Source organism: Oncorhynchus masou, unplaced genomic scaffold (genome assembly GCF_036934945.1).
Source record: "Oncorhynchus masou masou isolate Uvic2021 unplaced genomic scaffold, UVic_Omas_1.1 unplaced_scaffold_3762, whole genome shotgun sequence".
NCBI lineage: Eukaryota > Metazoa > Chordata > Actinopteri > Salmoniformes > Salmonidae > Oncorhynchus > Oncorhynchus masou.
In genome coordinates this window covers 1-16,191 of record NW_027010164.1, presented here as the reverse complement: position 1 = coordinate 16,191, position 16,191 = coordinate 1, and the positions used below count along the sequence as shown (strand labels likewise).

The following is a 16,191-nucleotide window of genomic DNA, read 5'->3' as shown; positions in this document are numbered from 1 at the left end:
CTAAAGGCGGTGAAAAGAGAGAGTGACAAGATAGCAGAACAACTGAAAAAGGAGGAGGTAGATGGAATGGAGAGATTAGAGAATATAGAGGAACTGAAAACTAGAATGATCTCACTGGAGGAAGAAAGAGACAATCTGGAGGCAGAACTGAAGAAAACTGAACTATTGGAGAACAAAATGTTTGCCTCGGAGAGAGAGAACTCACAGCTCAGAGAGAGGGAGAGAGAAGATGCCAGGAGGAGAGTCTGAGAAAGAGGAGGAAGGAGTCGGAGGGAAGGGAAAGATTAGAGGAGATAGAGGAGCTGAAAACTAGAATAATCTCACTGGAGGAAGAAAGAGACAATCTGGAGAGGGAAATGGTGGAAATGAGTCAGAGGTTTAAAGAAACAGAGAATAAAGAGAGTGAACAACTGAAAGACAGAAGAAGAGAGATGGAGAAGGTGGCAGAAGTTCTGAGAACAAGGGAAGGAGAGATGAGAAAGAGAGAGGAGGAGATGACAGAGCTGAAAGCCATGGTCGTCTCTCTGGAGGAAGAGTTGAAGGACATTGAGATATTAAAGGGAAACCTTCAGGCTTTAGAAGAGGTCAACACCAAACTCCGGGACAAGGAGATAGAGGAAGAGAGGAAGACGGAAAGAGAGAAGCAGAAGAGAGGGAGAGGGCGGAGAGATTGAAAGAAGAGCTGGCACAGAAAGACGTAGAGGTACAGGAGGTGAAGAACAGGATGGAGGGATTGGAGAAGGAGAAGGAGGAGATGTCGTGTCTGTTGGAGAAGAGAGACGCAGAGCTGGAGAGACTAACCGCAGAACACAAGAGCCACCAACACAGAGAGAGAAAACTGAAGGAGGAGGGGGAGAGATGGAGAGAGAAAGCAGAGGAGGGAGAGAGATGGAGAGAGAAAGCAGAGGGAGAGAGATGGAGGGAGAGAGCAGAGGAGGGAGCAGAAGAGGTAGAGAGATGGAGGGAGAAAGCAGAGGAGGGAGCAGAAGAGGTAGAGAGATGGAGGGAGAGAGCAGAGGAGGGAGAGAGATGGAGGGAGAGAGCAGAGGAGAGGGAGAGAGATAATGCGAGACTGAATCAGAGGCTCACTGAAAAAGAGAAGAATAACAGTGAACAACTAAAGGCGGTGAAAGAGAGAGTGACAAGATAGCAGAACAACTGAAAAAGGAGGAGGTAGATGGAATGGAGAGATTAGAGAATATAGAGGAACTGAAAACTAGAATGATCTCACTGGAGGAAGAAAGAGACAATCTGGAGGCAGAACTGAAGAAAACTGAACTATTGGAGAACAAAATGCTTGCCTCGGGAGAGAGAACTCACAGCTCAGAGAGAGGGGAGAGAAAGATGCCAGGAGGAGAGTCTGAGAAAGAGGAGGAAGGAGTCGGAGGGAAGGGAGCGAGAGGAGAGACTGAGAGGAAAGCTGGAGCTGAGAGAAGGAGAGGTTGAGGTCTTGAGAGTGAAGTTGATTGTCTTAGAAGAAGAGAGGGATGAGGGGAAGAGAGAGCAGCAGACATTAGAGGGGAAGATGGAGAGACAGATGGCTCAGCTGAGGAAAGAGAAGAGGAGGTAGAGAAACTGAGGGAGGAGGAAGAGAAGGCCGGGGCTAGGCTACAGCAGAGAGAGGAAGAGTTGAGAAATCTGAAAGACAGAATGCACCAGTCAGAGCTCTCAGAGAAACACGTCTCAGACCTTCTGATAGAGACGGAGTCTTTACTAGAGACCGAGAGGAGTCAGAGCAGAGACAGGGATAAAGCACTACACCTGGCAAAGGAGGAGAGGAAGAGGGAGAGAGAACGGGCACAGGAAACAGAGCAGCACAACGTGAGACTGGAAGAGGAGGTGAAGAAATTGAAAGAAAGAGTGGAGGAACGGATAAAAGAAGTAGCAAGGCTCTCACAGCTCCTGAAGGAGAGAGAGGAGGAGGACTTTAGGGTGAGAGCGGTAGAGAGCGGTGGAGAAAGACAGAGACAGAAGGAGGAACTGAAAAGGAGTGAGGAGGAGAGGGAGAGACAGGAGGACGTATTGAGGAGGAACAAGGAGGAGAGGGAATGGTTGGGTGCCCAGCTGAAAGAGGAGCAGACGGAGGGAGAGAGACTGAGGTCCAGACTAGAGGAGGTGCAGAGAGGACAACGCCTCCTGCAGGAGGATAGAGGATGTCGCGTAGAGAGGCTGGGGGCTCAGGTCAAAGCCCTGGAGGAGGAGAGAGACCACCTCTTAGCTGAGATCAGGAAGAAGGAGAGAGAGGCTGGGATCCTGAAAGATGAGACTCTCAGAGAGAGAGAGAGAAGGAGAGGACTGGCTCCTCACTGAGAAGGATGGAGGAGGAGTTGAAGGAGAGCAGGGAGGCGCGGGCCCTCAGTCTGGCCACCCTGAAGGAGCAGGGAGCAGAGATGACCAGGAGCAGGGAGAGAAGCAGGAAGGAGGTGCAGGAGAAGGAGGGGGACAACCAGAAGATGAGAGAGGGGCTGAAGACAGCCATGCAGGAGATGGCTACCCTGAACCAGCTGCTGGAGGAGAGCCACAGGGAGGGGGAGAGGCTAAGGAGCCTCCTGCAGGAGAGGAAAGAGGAGATGGTGAAGAGCAGGGAGGAGAGCCTGCGTGCTGCCCGGGGGGAGGTGGAGGAGCTGCGAGGGAGGACCAGGACTGTGGAGCAAGAGAAAAGGGAGGTGGAGAGAAAGCTCAGAGACAGAGAGGAGGAGATGGAGGAGGCAGTGAGAGAGAAGGACAGGAGACAGAAGGAGATGGAGGAGGTGTTGGGAGAGAAAGAGGCTGAGCTGACCACCACCAGGGCTAGACTGGATGTCCTGGAGGAACAGGGGACAGAGCTCAGATGTCTGGCTGCTGAGAAGGCAGTTACACAGCTCAGAGAGAGAATCAGAGTGGTGGAGGGAGAGATGGAGGGAGTGAGAGAAGAGAAGAAGAGCGAGATCGAGAGGCTTCAGCGGAAGATGGAGACGTTGAGACAGGAAGAGGAGGAGAGGAGGGAGAGTCTGAAACTAAGGGAGCAGGAGAGCCTGAGGCGTGTAGAGTTAGTCACGGACATGCTGAGAGAGAGGGAGACAGAGCTGGAGAGGGTGGAGAGAGGGAGACAGAGCTGGAGAGGGTGAGAGAGAGGGAGACGGAGCTGGAGAGGGTGAGAGAGAAAGCTTACAGAGAGGAGAAAGATAAACTGGAGGAGAGGAAGAGAGACACAGAGGAAGTGAAACTGCAGAGTGTGGAGAAAGAAGAGACAGATGAACAGAGGAGACTGAGAGAGCCTGGGGAACAAAGGGAGGCGACAGACCAGAAGAGAGGAGAAAGGAGTCGGGAGGGTCCAGGAAGAGAGGTCTGGCTTCAGGACGAGGTAGATACTCTGAGGAAGAGAGTGTCCTCCCAGCTCCTGGACACAGAGGAAAGGGAGAGACTGTTGAGACAGAGAGAAGAGGAGGGCCAGGAGAGTCTTAGATTGTTGAGACAGAGAGAGACAGAGCTTTACACCCTGAGAGAAAGAGTAGAGGAACTCGGTAAGGACAGAGACCGTGTCACAGCTGCCCTGGAGAAGACTGAGGCTACCATGATTGGCTACCGGGACAGAGCCCACCAACAGGAGCAAAGCAGAGGGGCGGGATCTGAGGTTAGTACAACTCCTCTCTATTAGCTGCGCCCCAAATGACCCCTATGGACCCTGGTCACTAGTAGTGCACTATACAGGGAATAGGGTGCCATAGCGCTCTGGTCAACAGTAGTGCACTATATAAATAGGGAATAGGGTTCCACAGGGCGCTGGTCAACAGTAGTGCACTATATAAATAGGGAATAGGGTTCCACAGGGCGCTGGTCACTAGTAGTGCACTATATAGGGAATAGGGTTCCACAGGGCGCTGGTCACTAGTAGTGCACTATATAGGGAATAGGGTTCCACAGGGCGCTGGTCAACAGTAGTGCACTATATAAATAGGGAATAGGGTGCCATAGGGCTCTGGTCAACAGTAGTGCACTATATAGGGAATAGGGTGCCATAGGGTCCTGGTCAACAGTAGTGCACTATATAGGGAATAGGGTGCCATAGGGCTCTGGTCAACAGTAGTGCACTATATAAATAGGGAATAGGGTGCCATAGGGCTCTGGTCAACAGTAGTGCACTATATAAATAGGGAATAGGGTGCCATAGGGTCCTGGTCAACAGTAGTGCACTATATAAATAGGGAATAGGGTGCCATAGGGTCCTGGTCAACAGTAGTGCACTATATAAATAGGGAATAGGGTGCCATAGGGCTCTGGTCAACAGTAGTGCACTATATAAATAGGGAATAGGGTGCCATAGGGCTCTGGTCAACAGTAGTGCACTATATAGGGAATAGGGTTCCACAGGGCGCTGGTCAACAGTAGTGCACTATATAGGGAATAGGGTGCCATAGGGCTCTGGTCAACAGTAGTGCACTATACATTTACATTTACATTTACATTTAAGTCATTTAGCAGACGCTCTTATCCAGAGCGACTTACAAATTGGTGAATTCACCTTCTGACATCCAGTGGAACAGCCACTTTACAATAGTGCATCTAAATCATTAAGGGGGGGTGGTGAGAAGGATTACTTATCTTATCCTAGGTATTCCTTGAAGAGGTGGGGTTTCAGGTGTCTCCGGAAGGTGGTGATTGACTCCGCTGTCCTGGCGTCGTGAGGGAGTTTGTTCCACCATTGGGGGGCCAGAGCAGCGAACAGTTTTGACTGGGCTGAGCGGGAACTGTACTTCCTCAATGGTAGGGAGGCGAGCAGGCCAGAGGTGGATGAACGCAGTGCCCTTGCTTGGGTGTAGGGCCTGATCAGAGCCTGGAGGTACTGCGGTGCCGTTCCCCTCACAGCTCCGTAGGCAAGCACCATGGTCTTGTAGCGGATGCGAGCTTCAACTGGAAGCCAGTGGAGAGAGCGGAGGAGCGGGGTGACGTGAGAGAACTTGGGAAGGTTGAACACCAGACGGGCTGCGGCGTTCTGGATGAGTTGTAGGGGTTTAATGGCACAGGCAGGGAGCCCAGCCAACAGCGAGTTGCAGTAATCCAGACGGGAGATGACAAGTGCTTGGATTAGGACCTGCGCCGCTTCCTGTGTGAGGCAGGGTCGTACTCTGCGGATGTTGTAGAGCATGAACCTACAGGAACGGGCCACCGCCATGATGTTGGTTGAGAACGACAGGGTGTTGTCCAGGATCACGCCAAGGTTCTTAGCGCTCTGGAAGGAGGACACAATGGAGTTGTCAACCGTGATGGCGAGATCATGGAACGGGCAGTCCTTCCCCGGGAGGAAGAGCAGCTCCGTCTTGCCGAGGTTCAGCTTGAGGTGGTGATCGGTCATCCACACTGATATGTCTGCCAGACATGCAGAGATGCGATTCGCCACCTGGTCATCAGAAGGGGAAAGGAGAAGATTAATTGTGTGTCGTCTGCATAGCAATGATAGGAGAGACCATGTGAGGTTATGACAGAGCCAAGTGACTTGGTGTATAGCGAGAATAGGAGAGGGCCTAGAACAGAGCCCTGGGGGACACCAGTGGTGAGAGCGCGTGGCGAGGAGACAGATTCTCGCCACGCCACCTGGTAGGAGCGACCTGTCAGGTAGGACGCAATCCAAGCGTGGGCCGCGCCGGAGATGCCCAACTCGGAGAGGGTGGAGAGGAGGATCTGATGGTTCACAGTATCGAAGGCAGCCGATAGGTCTAGAAGGATGAGAGCAGAGGAGAGAGAGTTAGCTTTAGCAGTGCGGAGCGCCTCCGTGATACAGAGAAGAGCAGTCTCAGTTGAATGACTAGTCTTGAAACCTGACTGATTTGGATCAAGAAGGTCATTCTGAGAGAGATAGCGGGAGAGCTGGCCAAGGACGGCACGTTCAAGAGTTTTGGAGAGAAAAGAAAGAAGGGATACTGGTCTGTAGTTGTTGACATCGGAGGGATCGAGTGTAGGTTTTTTCAGAAGGGGTGCAACTCTCGCTCTCTTGAAGACAGAAGGGACGTAGCCAGCGGTCAGGGATGAGTTGATGAGCGAGGTGAGGTAAGGGAGAAGGTCTCCGGAAATGGTCTGGAGAAGAGAGGAGGGGATAGGGTCAAGCGGGCAGGTTGTTGGGCGGCCGGCCGTCACAAGAAGCGAGATTTCATCTGGAGAGAGAGGGAGAAAGAGGTCAGAGCACAGGGTAGGGCAGTGTGAGCAGAACCAGCGGTGTCGTTTGACTTAGCAAACGAGGATCGGATGTCGTCGACCTTCTTTTCAAAATGGTTGACGAAGTCATCTGCAGAGAGGGAGGAGGGGGGGAGGGGGAGGAGGATTCAGGAGGGAGGAGAAGGTGGCAAAGAGCTTCCTAGGGTTAGAGGCAGATGCTTGGAATTTAGAGTGGTAGAAAGTGGCTTTAGCAGCAGAGACAGAGGAGGAAAATGTAGAGAGGAGGGAGTGAAAGGATGCCAGGTCCGCAGGGAGGCGAGTTTTCCTCCATTTCCGCTCGGCTGCCCGGAGCTCTGTTCTGTGAGCTCGCAATGAGTCATCGAGCCACGGAGCGGGAGGGGAGGACCGAGCCGGCCTGGAGGATAGGGGACATAGAGAGTCAAAGGATGCAGAAAGGGAAGAGAGGAGGGTTGAGGAGGCAGAATCAGGAGAAAGGTTGGAGAAGGTATGAGCAGAGGGAAGAGATGATAGGATGGAAGAGGAGAGAGTAGCGGGGAGAGGGAGCGAAGGTTGGGACGGCGCGATACCATCCGAGTAGGGGCAGTGTGGGAAGTGTTGGATGAGAGCGAGAGGGAAAAGGATACAAGGTAGTGGTCGGAGACTTGGAGGGGAGTTGCAATGAGGTTAGTGGAAGAACAGCATCTAGTAAAGATGAGGTCGAGCGTATTGCCTGCCTTGTGAGTAGGGGGAAGGTGAGAGGGTGAGGTCAAAAGAGGAGAGGAGTGGAAAGAAGGAGGCAGAGAGGAATGAGTCAAAGGTAGACGTGGGGAGGTTAAAGTCGCCCAGGACTGTGAGAGGTGAGCCGTCCTCAGGAAAGGAGCTTATCAAGGCATCAAGCTCATTGATGAACTCTCCGAGGGAACCTGGAGGGCGATAAATGATAAGGATGTTAAGCTTGAAAGGGCTGGTAACTGTGACAGCATGGAATTCAAAGGAGGCGATAGATAGATGGGTAAGGGGAGGGAGAGAGAATGACCACTTGGGAGAGAATGAGGATCCCGGTGCCACCACCCCGCTGACCAGAAGCTCTCGGGGTGTGCGAGAACACGTGGGCGGACGAAGAGAGAGCAGTAGGAGTAGCAGTGTTATCTGTGGTGATCCATGTTTCCGTCAGTGCCAGGAAGTCGAGGGACTGGAGGGAGGCATAGGCTGAGATGAACTCTGCCTTGTTGGCCGCAGATCGGCAGTTCCAGAGGCTACCGGAGACCAGGAACTCCACGTGGGTCGTGCGCGCTGGGACCACCAGATTAGGGTGGCCGCGGCCACGCGGTGTGGAGCGTTTGTATGGTCTGTGCAGAGAGGAGAGAACAGGGATAGATAGACACATAGTTGACAGGGTACAGAAGAGGCTACGCTAATGCAAAGGAGATTGGAATGACAAGTGGACTACACGTCTCGAATGTTCAGAAAGTTAAGCTTACGTAGCAAGAATCTTATTGACTAAAATGATTGAAATGATACAGTACTGCTGGAGTAGGCTAGCTGGTAGTGGCTGCGATGTTGATACTACACTAATCAAGTCGTTCCGTCGAGTGTAATAGTTTCTACAGTGCTGCTATTCGGGGCTAGCTGGCTAGCTAGCAGGTTGATTGCCTACGTTACCTTAAAAGAACGACAATAGCTGGCTAGCTAACCTAGAAAATCGCTCTAGGCTACACAATTGTCTTAGATACAAAGACGGCTATGTAGCTAGCTAGCTACGATCAAACAAAACAAACCGTTGTACTGTAATAGTTACTACAGTGCTGCTATTCGGGGGCTAGCTGGCTAGCTACGTTAAAAGAACGACAATAGCTGGCCAGCTAACCTAGAAAATCGCTCTAGGCTACACAATTGTCTTAGATACAAAGACGGCTATGTAGCTAGCTAGCTACGATCAAACAAAACAAACCGTTGTACTGTAATAGTTACTACAGTGCTGCTATTCGGGGGCTAGCTGGCTAGCTACGTTAAAAGAACGACAATAGCTGGCCAGCTAACCTAGAAAATCGCTCTAGACTACACAATTGTCTTAGATACAAAGACGGCTATGTAGCTGGCTAGCTACGATCAAACAAATCAAACCGTTGTACTGTAATGAAGTGAAATGAAAATGTGATACTACCTGTGGAGCGACGCGGAATGTTGACCGGGTAGTTGGAGTTCAATTCGGTAGAGGTTGGCTAGCTGTTGGCTAGCTAGCTAGCAGCATTTCCTACGTTATATAGGGAATAGGGTTCCATAGGGCTCTGGTCAACAGTAGTGCACTATATAGGGAATAGGGTGCCACAGGGCCCTGGTCAACAGTAGTGCACTATATAGGGAATAGGGTGCCACAGGGCCCTGGTCAACAGTAGTGCACTATATAAATAGGGAATAGGGTGCCACAGGGCCCTGGTCAACAGTAGTGCACTATATAAATAGGGAATAGGGTGCCATAGGGTCCTGGTCAACAGTAGTGCACTATATAAATAGGGAATAGGGTGCCATAGGGCTCTGGTCAACAGTAGTGCACTATATAAATAGGGAATAGGGTTCCACAGGGCGCTGGTCAACAGTAGTGCACTATATAAATAGGGAATAGGGTGCCACAGGGCTCTGGTCAACAGTAGTGCACTATATAAATAGGGAATAGGGTTCCACAGGGCGCTGGTCAACAGTAGTGCACTATATAAATAGGGAATAGGGTGCCACAGGGCGCTGGTCAACAGTAGTGCACTATATAAATAGGGAATAGGGTTCCACAGGGCGCTGGTCAACAGTAGTGCACTATATAGGGAATAGGGTTCCACAGGGCGCTGGTCAACAGTAGTGCACTATATAGGGAATAGGGTGCCATGGGGTCCTGGTCAACAGGATGTGGTCTGGTGTCTGTAGGTAAAGGATGTGGTCTGGTGTCTGTAGGTAAAGGATGTGGTCTGGTGTCTGTAGGTAAAGGATATGGTCTGGTGTCTGTAGGTAAAGGATGTGGTCTGGTGTCTGTAGGTAAAGGATGTGGTCTGGTGTCTGTAGGTAAAGGATGTGGCCTGGTGTCTGTAGGTAAAGGATGTGGTCTGGTGTCTGTAGGTAAAGGATGTGGTCTGGTGTCTGTAGGTAAAGGATGTGGTCTGGTGTCTGTAGGTAAAGGATATGGTCTGGTGTCTATAGGTAAAGGATGTGGTCTGGTGTCTGTAGGTAAAGGATGTGGTCTGGTGTCTGTTGGTGAAGGATGTGGTCTGGTGTCTGTAGGTAAAGGATGTGGTCTGGTGTCTATAGGTAAAGGATGTGGTCTGGTGTCTATAGGTAAAGGATGTGGTCTGGTGTCTATAGGTAAAGGATATGGTCTGGTGTCTATAGGTAAAGGATGTGGTCTGGTGTCTGTTGGTGAAGGATGTGGTCTGGTGTCTGTAGGTAAAGGATGTGGTCTGGTGTCTATAGGTAAAGGATGTGGTCTGGTGTCTGTAGGTAAAGGATGTGGTCTGGTGTCTGTAGGTAAAGGATGTGGTCTGGTGTCTGTAGGTAAATGATGTGGTCTGGTGTCTGTAGGTAAAGGATGTGGTCTGGTGTCTATAGGTAAAGGATGTGGTCTGGTGTCTATAGGTAAAGGATGTGGTCTGGTGTCTGTAGGTAAAGGATGTGGTCTGGTGTCTGTAGGTAAAGGATGTGGTCTGGTGTCTGTAGGTAAATGATGTGGTCTGGTGTCTGTAGGTAAAGGATGTGGTCTGGTGTCTGTAGGTAAAGGATGTGGTCTGGTGTCTATAGGTAAAGGATGTGGTCTGGTGTCTGTAGGTAAAGGATGTGGTCTGGTGTCTATAGGTAAAGGATGTGGTCTGGTGTCTATAGGTAAAGGATGTAGTCTGGTGTCTGTAGGTAAAGGATGTGGTCTGGTGTCTGTAGGTAAAGGATGTGGTCTGGTGTCTGTAGGTAAAGGATGTGGTCTGGTGTCTGTAGGTAAAGGATGTGGTCTGGTGTCTGTAGGTAAAGGATGTGGTCTGGTGTCTATAGGTAAAGGATGTGGTCTGGTGTCTGTAGGTAAAGGATGTGGTCTGGTGTCTATAGGTAAAGGATGTGGTCTGGTGTCTGTAGGTAAAGGATGTGGTCTGGTGTCTGTAGGTAAAGGATGTGGTCTGGTGTCTGTAGGTAAAGGATGTGGTCTGGTGTCTATAGGTAAAGGATGTGGTCTGGTGTCTGTAGGTAAAGGATGTGGTCTGGTGTCTGTTGGTGAAGGATGTGGTCTGGTGTCTGTAGGTAAAGGATGTGAGCTGGTGTCTATAGGTAAAGGATGTGGTCTGGTGTCTGTATGTAAAGGATGTGGTCTGGTGTCTGTAGGTAAAGGATGTGGTCTGGTGTCTGTAGGTAAAGGATGTGGTCTGGTGTCTGTAGGTAAAGGATATGGTCTGGTGTCTGTAGGTAAAGGATGTGGTCTGGTGTCTGTAGGTAAAGGATGTGGTCTGGTGTCTGTAGGTAAAGGATGTGGTCTGGTGTCTGTAGGTAAAGGATGTGGTCTGGTGTCTATAGGTAAAGGATGTGGTCTGGTGTCTGTAGGTAAAGGATGTGGTCTGGTGTCTGTAGGTAAAGGATGTGGTCTGGTGTCTGTAGGTAAAGGATGTGGTCTGGTGTCTGTAGGTAAAGGATGTGGTCTGGTGTCTGTAGGTAAAGGATGTGGTCTGGTGTCTGTATGTAAAGGATGTGGTCTGGTGTCTGTAGGTAAAGGATGTGGTCTGGTGTCTGTAGGTAAAGGATGTGGTCTGGTGTCTGTAGGTAAAGGATGTGGTCTGGTGTCTGTAGGTAAAGGATGTGGTCTGGTGTCTGTATGTAAAGGATGTGGTCTGGTGTCTGTAGGTAAAGGATGTGGTCTGGTGTCTGTATGTAAAGGATGTGGTCTGGTGTCTGTAGGTAAAGGATGTGGTCTGGTGTCTATAGGTAAAGGATGTGGTCTGGTGTCTGTAGGTAAAGGATGTGGTCTGGTGTCTATAGGTAAAGGATGTGGTCTGGTGTCTGTAGGTAAAGGATGTGGTCTGGTGTCTGTAGGTAAAGGATGTGGCCTGGTGTCTGTAGGTAAAGGATGTGGTCTGGTGTCTGTAGGTAAAGGATGTGGTCTGGTGTCTATAGGTAAAGGATGTGGTCTGGTGTCTGTAGGTAAAGGATGTGGTCTGGTGTCTGTAGGTAAAGGATGTGGCCTGGTGTCTGTAGGTAAAGGATGTGGTCTGGTGTCTGTAGGTAAAGGATGTGGTCTGGTGTCTGTAGGTAAAGGATGTGAGCTGATCAAGGGACTGGACCAGACACTACTTTACAAATTACACCTCATCCCCTATATAGTGCACTGCTTTTAGACCGGGGCATATGTGTTAACATGTCAGCTGTTATAACTACCCTCATCAAGAAATGTTATAACCCCCCAAGACATGTTATAACCACCCAGGACATGTTATAACCCCCCAAGACATGTTATAACCCCCAAAACATGTTATAACCACCCAAGACATGTTATAACCCCCAAAACATGTTATAACCCCCAATGGACATTATAACCCCCTAAGGGACAGTTTTCCAGTTGTGAGCAGCAATTCGGTGTCTGTCTGGTGAGTACCTGTCAGAAGACAGTAAGAAGACAGAAGACAGTCTGCCCATACAGGAGACAGTAGTGCTGTACAGTTCAGTACACAACCCTGTTGTAAAAGACTGTCTGTCCTGCAGAGGGCTGTGGCCCAGATAGAGATGGACCCTGTGGTCCAGGAACGTCTGTCTGTCCTGCAGAGGGCCGTGGCCCAGATAGAGATGGACCCTGTGGTCCAGGATCGTCTGTCTGTCCTGCAGAGGGCCGTGGCCCAGATAGAGATGGACCCTGTTGTAAAAGACTGTCTGTCCTGCAGAGGGCCGTGGCCCAGATAGAGATGGACCCTGTGGTCCAGGAACGTCTGTCTGTCCTGCAGAGGGCCGTGGCCCAGATAGAGATGGACCCCCTGGTCCATGAACGTCTGTCTGTCCTGCAGAGCGCCGTGGCCCAGATAGAGATGGACCCCTGGTCCAGGAACGTCTGTCTGTCCTGCAGAGCGCCGTGGCCCAGATAGAGATGGACCCCCTGGTCCAGGAACGTCTGTCTGTCCTGCAGAGCGCCGTGGCCCAGCTAGAGATGGACCCTGGTGTAAAAGACTGTCTGTCTGTCCTGCAGAGGGCCGTGGCCCAGATAGAGATGGACCCCCTGGTCCAGGAACGTCTGTCTGTCCTGCAGAGGGCCGTGGCCCAGCTAGAGATAGACCATAGACGGCTACAGAGGAGGAACACACTGCTGGAACAACGCACTGACAGACTGAAGACTGAGAGGAAACACCTCAGAGAGATGCTGACACAGGTACACTGATCCTCCTTGTTTTCTACCTTCTTTACCTGCACAACTAAAGGTTAAGTTAATCATCCATTCACCTGATTTCGGATCCCGACTAGAAAGGAGGCGCCCTCACATTTGCCTGTTTTCTAGTCCCAGACTTGGTTCATTCAGAACAGTTACCTTACTATTTAGAATGATACTTCTGATGTGGTTTGTGTTAAAGACGGAGAGAGGATCATCACGTGATGGGTTGTCCTCCAGCAGCCTCAGAGACAGAGCTCAGGTTGGTCATCAACCGTCTACTAACTACTTGGGTCATGTCACTAGCAGCTACAACTCAATGGGCTACTACAGTGCAGTTGGACTGCACCAAATAACTCATCTACAAATCACTTTGCATCCCAAATAACTTCAGTAATTATGTGAGTGGCAAATCTGCACAGAGGATTACTCGGGGGGGGACTGAAATGTGCTGAATTTAGACAGCGTTAACTCCTTTCTGTTCTGTAGGAGTCCAGGGGCTTGGTTGGTCTGGAAACAGAGGAGTTGGGAGTCCTTAGGACCAAGGTGAAGGAGCTAGAGAACCAGGTAGGTTACTGTGGGCACCGTGACTGTGTCCCAATCTGTATCCAATTCCCTTAAGGGCACATCAGAGTTCACAACAGTGTTCTACAATATTGAACCATTGCTTTCATATTTGTTAAATTCTCAGCGTGTCTCCCTGAAGAGATTTCTCCAACCGTTCAAAAGAAGAGAAGCCGTGTACACAGAGTGTATTTTGGGTTAGGTGCACGGTCACTGGGCCACGGGACTATTACAGTTCTGTAGCTTTGAACTCTGAATCACGCAGAGGACCATATCTATTGATCACAGTGTCTGATCAGTGTCTGATTGTTATAGACCATATCTATTGATCACAGTGTCTGATCAGTGTCTGATTGTTATAGACCATATCTATTGATCACAGTGTCTGATCAGTGTCTGATTGTTATAGACCATATCTATTGATCACAGTGTCTGATCAGTGTCTGATTGTTATAAATCATAACTATTGATCACGGTGTCTGATTGTTATAAATCATAACTATTGATCACGGTGTCTAATCGTTATAGATCATAACTATTGATCACGGTTTATGATCGTTATAGATCATAACTATTGATCATGGTGTCTGATCAGTATAAATCATAACTATTGATCACGGTGTCTGATCGTTATAAATCATAACTATTGATCACGGGCCGGTGAGGGAATACAGTGTCATTTCAGATGTATACTATGATTTGTCAAGCTTATTTAATCATCATTTATCAAGGTGATTGAACGATACACCTTTATATTAATGTTGAATGTTCCCTAACCTCGCAGGTACACTACCTACAGCTGACACTCGTCCTCGACCACCGGGAGAGGCTGGAGTTTATCCAACACTCCTCCAGGAACAACCAATGGCTGGTGTCTCTTCGCCAAGACTTGACTGATTCTCTGGTGTTGGTCTCACAGCAACCAATCCCCTCTGTGCTGGAGTCAGAGACACACCGATTGGATAGGAGTGTCAGGGAGGAGGAGATGAGATTGTCTCTCAGTCAGAGTTGAAGATGAAGCACAGAATGTTTGCCTCCGAAATGGCACACTATTGTCTTCCAGGGCTCTGGTCAAAAGTAGTGCACTATATCTGAAATAGGGTGCCATTTGGGTCAAAAGTAGTGCACTATATCTGAAATAGGGTGCCATTTGGGTCTAAAGTAGTGCACTATATCTGGAATAGGGTGCCATTTGGGTCTAAAGTAGTGCACTGTATCTGGAATGGGGTGCCATTTGGGTCTAAAGTAGTGCACTATATCTGGAATAGGGTGCCATTTGGGTCTAAAGTAGTGCACTATATCTGGAATAGGGTGCCATTTGGGTCTAAAGTAGTGCACTGTATCAGGAATAGGGTGCCATTTGGGTCTAAAGTAGTGCACTATATCTGGAATAGGGTGCCATTTGGGACTCAACCTATGTATAATGAACAAAGATATAAACATAACATGCAACAATATCAACAATTGTACTGAGTTCCACTTCATATTTACTCAATTGAAATAAATTCATTAGGCCCTAATCTATGGATTTAACATGACTGGGCAGGGGCACAGCCATGGGTGGGCCTGGGAGGGCATAGGCCCAACTAATCAGAATGAGTTTTTCCCCACAAAAGGGCTTTATTACAGACAGAAATACTCCTCAGTTTCATCAGCTGTCTGGATGGCTGGTCTCAAACGATCCCACAGGTGAAGAAGCTGGATGTGGACCTCCTGGGCTGGCATGGTTACACGGGGTCTGCGGTTGTGAGGCTGGCTGGACGTATCGCCATATTCTCTAAAATGACATTGGAGGTGGCTTATGGTAGAGAAATTAACATTCAATTATCTGGCAACAGCTCTGGTGGACATTCCTGCTGTCAGCATTCCAATTGCACCCTCCTTCAAAACTTGAGACATCTGTGGCATTGTGTTGTGTGACAAAACTGCACATTTTAGAGTGGCCTTTTATTGTTCCTAGCACAAGGTGCACCTGTGTAATGATCTTGCTGTTAAATAATAATAATAATAATATATCCCATTTAGCAGACGCTTTTGTCCAAAGCGACTTACAAGTCGGCTGGGGCCACTACTTTTACATATGGGTGGCCCCAGCGGGAATCGAACCCACGACACTTGGCGTTGCAAGCGCCATGCTCTACCGACTGAGCCACACAGTTAAATCAGCTTCTTGATATGCCACACCTGTCAGGTGGATGGATCATCTTGGCAAAGAAGAAATGCTCACTAACAGGGATGTAAATTAATTTGTGCACAACTTTAAATGTTGTGTTTATATTTTTGTTCAGTGTAGTTATCATATACCTTTTATGCGTTTGAATCCGAGTTGGGGTCAATTCACTTTTCAATGTAGTCAATTCAGGAAGTGAATATTTTTCCAATTCATGAAAGCCCGATTCTGACTTAGGAGGCCTCTCATACCCACTTCAGTAGTTGGTATTCAGACTTATGAAGGTGTGTAACGCGCTTTTCTTTTGAGCTCGCTGAATACATTGAATTAAACCGCTGAAAACCCTCCCACTTGCTGGGCGACAGATTTTCTTGTGGAGTTTTCATACAGTAGGGTTTTCAGTACATGTGTCTTCAGCCATCCCTTTAAATACCTTTTAGAGAACAGGTTCAGAATATAGAATCCTTCTAGAGAACAGGTTCAGAATATAGAATCCATCTAGAGAACAGGTTCAGAATATAGAATCCTTCTAGAGAACAGGTTCAGAATATAGAATCCATCTAGAGAACAGGTTCAGAATATAGAATCCTTCTAGAGAACAGGTTCAGAATATAGACTCCATCTAGAGAACAGGTTCAGAATATAGAATCCTTCTAGAGAACAGGTTCAGAATATAGAATCCTTCTAGAGAACAGGTTCAGAATATAGAATCCATCTAGAGAACAGGTTCAGAATATAGAATCCATCTAGAGAACAGGTTCAGAATATAGAATCATTCTAGAGAACAGGTTCAGAATATAGAATCCTTCTAGAGAACAGGTTCAGAATATAGAATCCATCTAGAGAACAGGTTCAGAATATAGAATCCTTCTAGAGAACAGGTTCAGAATATAGAATCCATCTAGAGAACAGGTTCAGAATATAGAATCCTTCTAGAGAACAGGTTCAGAATATAGAATCC

At 48.8% G+C, this 16,191-nt stretch overlaps 1 protein-coding gene and 1 pseudogene across 1 annotated transcript; both read left to right on the top strand.

Moving 5' to 3' along the window:
• LOC135534663 (trichohyalin-like) overlaps positions 1-12,022 on the top strand; it is a 30,290-nt pseudogene extending 18,268 nt beyond the window's left edge.
• Positions 3,554-15,592, top strand: LOC135534662 (centrosome-associated protein CEP250-like). The gene is made up of 6 exons (XM_064961584.1): positions 3,554-3,613; positions 11,845-11,947; positions 12,141-12,499; positions 12,699-12,758; positions 12,986-13,063; positions 13,845-15,592. The coding sequence occupies exons 1-6, from the start codon at positions 3,554-3,556 to the stop codon at positions 14,070-14,072; spliced, it is 888 nt and encodes a 295-aa protein (XP_064817656.1). The 3' UTR covers positions 14,073-15,592.
• The last annotated feature ends 599 nt before the right edge of the window (positions 15,593-16,191 follow it).

What these genes read in the sequence shown, in the direction of transcription:
- LOC135534662 (XM_064961584.1), top strand. Translation starts at nt 3,554, where the DNA reads ATGATTGGCTACCGGGACAGAGCCCACCAACAGGAGCAAAGCAGAGGG. An exon ending in GCAGAGGGGCGGGATCTGAG is followed by an intron (nt 3,614 to 11,844) that starts GTTAGTACAACT and finishes TCTGTCCTGCAG; the next exon opens with AGGGCTGTGGCCCAGATAGA. An exon ending in GGACCCTGTGGTCCAGGATC is followed by an intron (nt 11,948 to 12,140) that starts GTCTGTCTGTCC and finishes TCTGTCCTGCAG; the next exon opens with AGCGCCGTGGCCCAGATAGA.